Source organism: Protobothrops mucrosquamatus, unplaced genomic scaffold, assembly GCF_001527695.2.
Source record: "Protobothrops mucrosquamatus isolate PMUCROS unplaced genomic scaffold, P.Mucros_1.0 scaffold490, whole genome shotgun sequence".
Classification (NCBI taxonomy): domain Eukaryota; kingdom Metazoa; phylum Chordata; class Lepidosauria; order Squamata; family Viperidae; genus Protobothrops; species Protobothrops mucrosquamatus.
In genome coordinates this window covers 72,093-83,436 of record NW_015386808.1, presented here as the reverse complement: position 1 = coordinate 83,436, position 11,344 = coordinate 72,093, and the positions used below count along the sequence as shown (strand labels likewise).

Genomic DNA, 11,344 nt, shown 5'->3' with positions numbered 1-11,344 from the left:
TCTCAGCGAAAAGGTGGCGGAACTCAAACCTGGCCACGCCCCCATCAAACCCTAGGACCGCCCCTTTAGAAAAAAGATGCAAGTAAAATGTGGGAGGGGCTACTTCCGGTTTGGGAGGGGCTATTTCCGGTGCGGCCGGCCCGGAAAAAGGTGCCGGAACGCCGTTCCGCCGCGTTCCGGCAGAAAAAAAGCCCTGGTAGTTCTACATAATATGTAGTTCTACACATTTAATGACCTAAAAAACATCCCACTGTCATATCAGGCCAAGTGGAACTATCTTCCCTATTGTTACTTCACTTTTTTGCAAAAATATTTTGAGAAATCATATTTAACTTTTGCCTGGAAACTGCATGTCTAATACTTCAAAGAATTTAAGGTTGACCTTAGTGTAAAATAATAGTTTGTTGTTAAGGTGGCACAATACTTTATTGTCTTACATAATTTACCCCCCAAACTAATACTTTTGAAGGCAGAATTGTCCTTTGACAAGTTTTTTTTTGGGGGGGGGATGGTGACTGGAGCTCCATGTAATTTACAGACATAGGAGTGTTTAGAAGGAAATCATACTGCTCCATTCACTATAGTACTGAAAAGACGGAGACATAACTATCTAGTAAAACAAAAATGTTCTCTAACAACTGGTATTTTGGAGAATACGCTGCCTCCATGTACTATATTTTAAAAGAATATGCAGTAAAGCAGCATCTTGGGTACAATGCAAGTAGAGAAATGTATTTTATAATCTTAGTGCCGCAGTTACATAACTCATGATCCTTAGCTTATTAAAATTCATGTTTATTGCTGACTTAAATATATGGAGATTTTTTTAAAAAAACTTCTATTCATTTTCAACTGCGCTTCTTATCACAACTATACCACAACTCTAACCCTAACCCTAACATTTATAATTATGGCTCATTTGTTAATATTCCTATTCTTTCATTTTTCCAAGGAAAAGATGACGCTGAGCCAAAGAATCCTGAAGACTGTACCTTGCATACATCGTAAGTCAACCTAATATTTATGGATTGTTAAATGGTAGTAATTTTCCTTGAGGTCCCTGAAGGTATGTTTGTCAAAAAGGTCAAGGTGGTGGCTGCAACTGTGTAATTGAAGACCTGCTCCTTATTTACATGCACCACTGCCATCTTGCTTTTTGGACCCTCCCTCCAAGGATGCTTCTGTTTAACATACAAATCTCTTTTGGATTTAAGGTATTACTGCACTTTTGGTACTTTAGAATACTATTTCAGTGGAAGTTATAGCAATTGGCTAGTAGCATAAAAATCCTTGATTTCTAAAGAGACTGTAGTAACGCCAATATATACATTTTTGAATCAACACTTTATAAAAGATTTAAAGATTTTTTTAATATGACAACAGGAGTTTTTCTCTCTGGCTAAAACATATGGCATATGTTGCTTATGATATATTATTGTAATTTTTAGTGGCTGCAAATTACAGCTTCATCTTTCAGTTGTTGAAATCCAGCTGAAAGAATTAATGATTTCCACAATTTGTTGAGGATTCTGAATTAAGAAAATCAGTAGTACAATAGATTACAAAGTGTGGTTTATTCTAATGAAACAATGGTAAGTTTTAGTGGTAGTCTGCCATGTCAAAAAAAATTCTATGTGCTACCTACCATTTTTATTATGACCAGGAACAGTTAGGTCTAATAATGTTTATTTGGCACTAGATGTTCTTAACAACAATTTAGAATAAAATAATATCTCAAATAAATCTAAAGTGATGTTTGATATAGCTACGTATGTAGGTCCATTTCCTGTAAAAATGATTAGCAAAAATAATTAAGAATCTGGCGATTAATAATTGTCATGTATATTTTAGCCTATACACACATGCATGCACACACACACTCTAATATATTTTGCTCTAATATATTCAGCTGTTGTTAGGAATAGAAAATGCTTTAAACTGTATTCATTTTAGTAAAATCAAATTTGAATACATGTATTTATTATCTATTAACTTTATATGTTAAAGTTCATTGGCTCTGAGTGGTTACAAATAAAAACTTAAAAATAAGATAAACAAAAAAGGAGAGTAAATATGGTAAGGATAACAAGAAACAAATTATCCAATTCAAAGGGGGTGGGGTATTAACTTGGCTTTTTTTGAAATATAGTTCAAAACTTTAAATGTAAGTCAGTAAGAGAAAAGTTGAAAATGTATTGTTAGTTACAACTTCATTTGGGAGTATATGGAATAGTTAAATAATTGTTAAAGAAAATGTAAAAGATATATATTTGGGAGTATATGGAATAGTTAAATAATTGTTAAAGAATATATATATTTATGTATGTGTGTGTGTGTACATATACATATACATACATATACATACATATATACATATACATATTTGAACTAATTATTGCAGAAAATGAACATCAGACCACTCAATCATTACAGAACTATGTTCCAATCTATAACTCACATATACCAAGATCAATTTGTCCTTTTATCTATACAGGACATTAGGCATAAGTGTGTAGCCTTTATTAGAGGAGCTCCTCTAATAAGTATACTAGATATATACTACTTCTCAACAAATTGCTGTCATAACATAGATATTCTCTTTCTCTCTCTCTCTCTCTCTCTCTCTCTCTCTCTCTCTCTCTCTCTCTCTCTCTCTCTCTCTTTCTTTCTCTCTCTTTCTCTTTTTTCATGGGCACATTTAATATATATCTAGTATATTTACACTAAATACCTCCATGAAAGAATAAGAGAGAGAGAGAGAGAGAGAATATCTATGTTACGACAACAATTTATTGAGAAGTAGTATATATTTAATATATTTATTAGAGGAGCGTGGTGGCTCACGTGGTTAGAATGCTGGATTGAAGGTTAGCAAGCCCACATTTCAGACCGCAGTATTGCCATGGGGTGGGATGAGCTCCAGTCCTTCACTCCAATTCTTGCCAGAAACGTGGAAGGATCCCCCAAGTGGGGGTCCCTAGGCGACAGTGATGTCACCAGCTAATTCTTTCGATCTGGAAGTATCTCAGTGTTCCTGACACAAGTGCAATGCAAATATATTTATTAATATAAATGGGAATTTGAGTCAATAAAGCATTATATGTTTAATATTAGGTATAGAACAGGGGTGTCAAACTGCCGGCCCGGTTTCATCATACCGGAGCCGCGCCCACCCCATTGCCTGCAGTGGCGAAAAAGCTCCGATACATTGCACAATGTCACGTGACGTCACGAGTTTGACATGTCTAGTAGTATAGAATATATCTTTCAGAAAATAACACATCTGAATTATAATGAATTAATCTGTGAGGTATTATTTTGCTGGTACCTGACATCTGGCAATTATAATAGTATTTATACAAACCTTTCTTTGGTGAACCTTTGCTTTTCCTAAATGATTATGCAGATATGTAAGGTCACATGATCATTCTAGCAAGTGCTACAAAGCAGAATCAGTTTTGAGAACAGACTTATATTGTTGTGAGAATGTTGGACATGGTTTCTAAAAACAATCTCCCTAAATTGCAGGATTGAGATGAATTACTACACTGTGATATAAACAGCAATTCCTTATCAGATGCAAACAAGAAAATACTTTCAATAATTTCACAATAATTTCATATCAAATGTTTTGGTGAAGCAGGAGCAGTGAGTAGTTTATGATAGCAAATGTCTGTGCCACACAGACAATCAAAAATATAGTTTATTTGGCTGAAGGCTATTTATTTTATTTGGTTCATTGAAAAAGTGTCTCTGCATATAACATCACTAAACAAGCAATATTAAAATCTTCAATGTCAAAGAGCTACTGTTTAAAAAAATATAATAGCCAGATTCTGCTTAGGTTTCCAATTAAATATGATTTTTGACTGTTTATTAAAGAGAGCACTTGAATATCAAACCATCTTCCTGATAATTTTCAATTCTTGGTAAATGTCACATTTGTCACCAAAAGCTTTGTTGAAGAAGGAAGAATGGAAATAACACAAAGAGGCCCAGGCATAGCTATTCTAAACTCCTAAGATTTGGATAAAACTCAGCCCACAGCTAAAGCTCTCTTAAACTACATGAACTGCAGTGGCCAAAAGCTATTATTAATACAGCAGCCTGCAGATACTTAACACTGCGACAACTCTTTTTCTTAACGCCTAAACTGTCAGGGTAAATGTAAACTATTTAAGGGCTTCTGGAGAGCTTGTCTCCTTGAGATTTAAATTGTTCTTCCCAACTCCTTCAAATAATGACAGTTTAAAAGAAGGAAGAATGTTCTTTCTTTTTTGTGTGGTAGGATTTTTTTTCTTTTTTTTAAAGCAAAACTGCTTTTGCTTCAGTCCTAAGAATAAATTACCCTGATGCAATTCAAATTCACCTCCATGCTATATTCTGGACACCTCCATGCCATGTTCTTAGCAAGAACACCCACCAAGTATTTTTAATATCATTTCTCTCCAGCTCACAGAGAGACAGCCACAGAATGGAAGCAGTAAAGGCTGCTCAGGGATAAAGATGACATGGCGTGGCCAAATCAGCCAAATTAACACCTCTATATGTATATTCCCAATTGGTTACCAGTGTCATATCCAGTGAAAAGGATGGCAAAATAACAGATTGTATATATTTTAAAGCAACTACTGTTGCATAGTGTTAAAATAAGAAGAAATCAGGACAACTTTCCAGGGCAGCTAATGATGAGGGGAGCCAGAATGGTGCACTGGTTAAGAAAGCAGGCTAGAAACACGGAGATTCTGAGTTCTAGTCCCACCTTAGGCAACAGCCAGCTGGGTGACTTTATGCCAGTCACTCTCTCTCAGCCCTAGGAAGGAGACCTGGGTAACATTTTTCAGAATGTTGCCAATAAAATTGCAGGGACTTGTCCAAGCAGTTGGTGGAGATCAAGATTAACTGGAAAGCATGCACACACGTATGCAGCTAATAATGGCTTAACCTAATCCATAGACTGGGGATGAGAAGAAGACAGTGTTGTGAGGACATGGCAGAAAAAAGATGCTGTGGGACTGGTTTCTCTGATGATTAGTGGCAAGTGGGGAAAGACCCACTCTTGGCTTGTGCCTCTAGTCCAGACATGTCAAACTGCTGGCCCGCGGGCCGGATGCATCATACTGAAACTGCACCCACCCCATTGCCGGCAATGGGGGAAAAGTCATGATACGTTGCGCGACATCATGTGACGTCGTGAGTTTGGCATGCCTACTCTAGTCATTGGGGAGTATTACAGGGAAGACAGGGAGGAAAACATACATTAGAGAATGATATAGTTGGTAGGACCAAAAAACACATACTTCAACATTTCACTGTTACAATAGATTTCCAGTATTGTGGAGGACTTATTCATGTCAGATGAAAGTTAATGTCATTCCTGAAAATGAGTTGTTAACTGGTTGTTCCTTTCACATTCACACACACACACACACACTTAAGGATTTTCTGACTTCTTTAAAAAAAGGTGCCAATTATTTCTATTTCTCCCCATAGTATATAAAATGTATGTAGAAAATCTGCAAAGTAATTTGCTGGAAATCATTGTGTCCTTGATGTAAATTCAGAGAGACAAATTAAAATTGTTTGTGGATATCTCAAGTTCCACATACAAATTGTTTATATACAGGAACAGTGGAACTTAATTTATCCTTTCACTGGTTTTACTGCTTCTTTCAAACATTACTTTCAGGGACAGGTTTATTGTGCTCCTGAATTAGGCAAGGAACCATTCATGAGTGGAACGTTTACATTTAAGAAAACAGTGGAGGGAATCATCTTCCTATCACATTACTCCAATGTTCCCTTCCCAAAAGGAAAGAAGAGAACTAAAACTCATTGTTTCTGGTTTCTCATTGTCTTTTAACAAACTGAAGAATGCTTATTCAAAGAATTATAATGTATCCCTGCATTCTGCTGGGAACTTTTAGTTTTACAATCTGGGCCCATGGTTGCATGATCTCTGCCCAGGATTCAGGGTCAAAGAAAACACTTAACTAGGATCCCTTCACAGCTGTACAACAAAATTAAGAAATAGAGAGTTCACACTAAAGTGTTACAAAATTCTAAAATCCTGAATTATCTGCTGATTTATTACATGCCAAACTTTATCCCAAGTTCACTGGGTCTTTGTGTAGGGTTTCCTGCCTGAGCAGGAGGTTGGACTTGATGACCTCCAAGGTCCCTTCCAACTTTATTATTATTATTATTATTATTATTATTATTATTATTATTATTATTATTATTATTATTATTATTATTATTATTATTATTTTCTAGTCTTCAGTGCTAAAAGAACACAGCCGATGGTATCACACTACAGATATATACTTAAGCATAATCAACAATATATCTTATATATCTTGTTTTAACCTTTGTATGTATTAGCACTCATCATTTGTTCAGGTTTTCCCATGGACAAAACATAATTAACAAAATTGGCTTACCCATTGAAGATTATATTTACATTGCATGCTGAGCTTCATGTTAATACATAGAACTGGTTCTACTCTGTAATGGACTTTCATGCAGGGCATTCTGGTCAGTGGGAAAATAAAAAAGCTGATACTAGTGAAAGAGAATATTTGTAATTCAGGACTGAACTGTGGGTTCTTGGTACAGTACTCTTTGAGCTTGGTAGCACTGATGATGTTACATAGTTTTGTAATAAAATGTCTGCAAGAAAACAACCAAGTTCAGAGAGCACCAAGGACCCCATGAAAAAGGTGATTTTTCACAAAAAAAAACCTATAACCATTTTCCATATGTTCTGAAACTATCCCCCTAAATCTCTGGGTCTGAATGGGAAGTATGTAGACTTCTAATGGAAAGTAAGTTATTTCATGGGCAGAAGTATCCCTTACATCTAAGTATATCAGATAGGAAATCAAACACCAGGAAGGCTAGAACTACTTTTATTTAGATTGGTTATAACACAGTCTTTCAAATATCAATATGTGGTATGTTTTGCCCATTCTTCTACTCCAGTGAAATGGACAGATGTATGCCTGAGGTGTTTCTCAATATTATCTCATTGCTCTGGACTTAAAAAGATAATTCATCTCTTTTTGGTTAGGTAATGTTTTTGGTTTTTTCAGATTTCTGTCAAGGTCAGAAGGTCAGGCCAGAAGGCCTGTACTGAACCAGATTCTGGTTCTAAGTCAGTTCACAACAACAACAAAATGTCTGAAAATGGTGGTAATTATATTTAAAAAGAGAGCTTGCATTAGGGCAATTTTCATTTTAAAATTTATGTTGGGGAAATGTACTTGTTAAAGATCAAATCAGATGATTTGAATTGTTAAAAGTTATAGGTCATTAGATTTACAGTTTTATAAATTTTCCTTCATTTCATTGAACTTTAGAAAAAAGATACAATAAAAATAAATCAATAACATGCATAGAAAGTCTCTTGTTATCTCTTGTTAGCCTATGTAAATAGCTGCACTTTTTTGTAAAGTTTTTTATTAGTTTATAGTATACAATACATTGAAAATATCAAAGTAATTAGCAGAAAAGATAGGGAAGGGGAAAAGGAATAGAAAAGTGAGGGAAGGAAGAAAAAAGAAAAAAAAGGCATTGACTTTCAACGTCCTTTGGTGCAGTAAAATAGAATATCAACATCAGACCTCAACTTTTTACTTTTACAAAATAATATAAACTAGCCATTTTAATAACATCAAATCTATCTAATCGGTAAAGCCCAAAATCAAAGTTTCATTTTTCCCCACCTCAAGCACAAAGTCCAGAAGTGCTTTCCATGTAGCAATAAAAGTATTTGTATTCTTTTCTTTAAGCAGTACAGTCAATTTAGCCATCTCTGCTAGCTCCATCAGTTTTTGCAACCCTTCCTCTGTTGTAGGAATCGAAATAGTCTTCCATCTCTGAGCGTAGAGTACTCTTGCTGTTGTCAGCATATCATCAAGGTTCCATGTTTTTTTCCCAGGTGTTTGTCCATTAGCCCCAAAAGAAAAGTCCCTGGTTTTCTTTCTATATTCACTTTAAGAATTTTCTTAATTTCTCAATTTTGTTTCTATTTCTTGGATTGTTAACATAGACAGTTGTTGGCGTAATTAATTTGATGTAAAATTTTGGGGTCCATAGGTGACTTTTGCAATTCAATTTCTTTCAGTCTAATTGCATCGAATATGTTTTGGGTCTTTTCCAGAGTTTTTTTCTTCTCCAACCGATTATATTGTATAAAATAACCCCTCATAACTACCTTATTGGCCTCCCAGATGGTTGTTAGGTCTGTCCCTTTGCCTAGATTATCATCAAAATATTCATGTAATTTCTTTTTACAGTCTTTTACAGTAGTCTCCTTTTTCAAAATAAATTCATTTAATCTTCGTCTAGAACTCAAACTCTTTTTTCTAAGAACCAAAACAACCGGGTTATGGTCAGAAAAGGATTTAGGTAGAATGTCAACTTTCAAAATTTTATTTGCTAAGTTTTTAGAGGTCCATATCATGTCAATCCTTGAAAAAGATTTGTGCCTTTCTGAAAAAAAAAGTATATTCTCTTGCGGAGCCATTTTTGTGCCTCCATGTGTCTATTAACGTTAAATAGTCCATCATTTCAAAAAATGACTTCAGTAATTTATCCTGGGATGGTTTGATCCCCTTAGTAGACGTTCTATCCCAAAGTGGCAAAGTCAGTCCATTCCAATCCCCCAGCATAAGCCAATTTTCATATGAAAAAGGCAGGAGTTGGTCCATAAGATACTCAAAAAAATTGCTTTTTCCCTCATTTCGCACATTTATAGACCAATCACTATTGATTTTATTTCATTAAATTCAATTTCCACTATTACAAATCTACCATATTCATCTGATAAAAGTAGCCTAGGTTTAAATTGGGGTTTTATATATAAAACCACTTCATTGATCTTTTTTGATCCAGCACTTATTAATTGTAATTATTAAGACAACGTGGAAAAAAGTGTAGTAATACCTTGTCAACATCTAAAGTTAAGTAGAGATATAATTTTCACCTAAATATGAGAGCCCATTAGATGAGAGATACTAGATTTTTTACATATTATATGAAGAAAACTTTCATTTCCTTTTTTAAAACATCTAGCTTGGGGGAAGAGGGACTTAAATAACTTTATAGCATATTAAAATATCTTTATAGTGTATTACTGATTTCTTGTAATACCTTCCCGTGGGATTCTGGAAAACCTGCCAAAAATGAATCCAGTTTTTAAAATGAAGTTACTGCTTCTTAGAACAAGAGCCTTGAAATTTTGTTGGCTAAAGTATTTATCCTTGAGCCAAACATACAGCACGGGACTGTACAAGCTTCATTGTAATGTTTACTCATATAAACACACAGGGTAAGTTAACACCTAATTCTTTCAAATTTTATTGTTTCTACTTTTTGATGCTCTAAAAAAGCTAGAACATTAAAAAAATCATAATATCTTGGGTAAGTCCATGTTATGTCGAAATAATTGCGATCACCAAGAGGGGATAAAATATTTATGAGCAATTAAAAAGTTTAAAAACAATTTAAAAGCAGTAAAACATTATTAAAAATTATCAAAGACATATATATATATATATGTCTTTGATAATTTTGAATATTGGAATCCCAGGTATGGACATTTAAAGTCAATCAGATAAAAATAAAGCACTCTGGGATGTAAGGTAAAAGGCTTTTTTTATTAATTGCTGAGCTTTCGTTAACAACCTGTTAACATCATCAGAGCAAAGGGCTAAAATAAAAAAAATAAAAAGCCTTTTACCTTACATCCCAGAGTGCTTTATTTTTATCTGATTGACTTTAAATATATATANTAATAAAAATATTATATATATATATATATATATATATATATATATATATATATATATATATATATATATATATATATATATATATATATATATATATATATATATATATATAAAATAAAACATGCATGATGTCTAAATCAGCCACAATTACATGACAAAATTGAAATGCCCATGGTAAGAATAAATAACACTAACTTCATAACATCAAAATGCAATTAAATTATAATCAACATCCTCACACATAATTGCATAAAAGAAAATCACATAATTAGAAATCAGCCAACACCAGCCAGATGACATCAACTATCCAAGTCTGTCTAAAACAATTCAGTGTTTAATAGTTTCTTGAAGTCTATTATATTCAAGGTAATCCTGATATTCAAAGGGAGACTATTATAAATTATTGCAGTTGTTACAGAAAAAAAAGTCTTCCGTATTCACACACACACACATACCCTCATGAAAATGTGGGATCTTTTGTATCTGATGAATATAGGATGAGGGCAAAATCTATTTTGTTTAGGGAAGCAATTCTTTTATTTTTGAACCAATGAATTAAAAATAATAATTCTTTATATTACCAGTAGAATTTCAGCAATCACTGAGAATGCTTCATAAGATAGAACTGAAACCTTTTTTTATTTTTATTTCATGTACTATATACCTGTTATTTGTAAAACGTTTTGATTCCTTTTTGTTGTTTTCATCTTTTTTAGATCTGCTGGTTTGTGGAAGGCATACATCAAACTGCTTTACTTTGTAATAGGACTGTAAAAAAGATTGCAGTTTGTAATTTTTAATCAAAATTGAATACACAATCATATTGTTCTGCCTTTCTGTCTATCTCCAAATATTCTTCCAATGAAATTAGTTTAAAAGATGAGTTTAAGAGCAAGAAACGTTTTGTAACATGCTTCTCCTTTTATAGCCATTGTTTGCTGCTCTTTAATTTCAGACTGTTGTAAATTAAAAGGTTTGGAAGAATAAAAATGTATGGAACAGAAGGCACAAGGAGATGATTTTTTGTTGGCGTTTGTCCAGTTCAAATAAAATGGCACATGGCAAGCAAAAGATAATCAAACAAATATTAAGGCTGAGGTCATAATTTAGAAAAAAATCTGTTTCGCAGACTATTTAGATTGAATGAAATCCAGGATTTTTCAGTTATATGTTTAGTTTAATGTAGATCTTATTAACAGTTTATGTTCAAGCTTGTTTAGCCATGAAGTATTTTAGAATATATTGAAGTTTTCTCCTTTTACAATTATTGTTCTGGTTGGTCTACTTTTTTGTAAACTCTACTTTTAAGTTGTTTTCTATAAATCAGATCATGGGAGTTTAAATATATTTTTATTTATTTATTTATTTATTTATTAATTGCATTTATATCCCGCCCTTCTCCTTTCGGACTCAGGGCGGCTGACAAATTAGATAAAATACTAACATATATACATATTATGCCTAATTAAAAATTTAATTAAAACGAAATATTTGAATATGTCCAATTAAAAGTAATTAAAACCCCTATAAAATCCCCTAGGCCAGTC

At 33.3% G+C, this 11,344-nt stretch overlaps 1 protein-coding gene across 1 annotated transcript in view; it reads left to right on the top strand.

Annotated features, from left to right (window-relative positions):
- Positions 1–11,344, top strand: part of LOC107288161 (AF4/FMR2 family member 3-like) — a gene marked incomplete at its 3' end in the record, with an annotated part of 256,331 nt that overhangs the window by 174,047 nt on the left and 70,940 nt on the right. Inside the window, exon 10 of the mRNA XM_029284284.1 lies at positions 953–1,004. Within this exon, the coding sequence (XP_029140117.1) occupies positions 953–1,004 (52 nt within the window). The remainder of the gene's footprint in view (positions 1–952; positions 1,005–11,344) is intronic.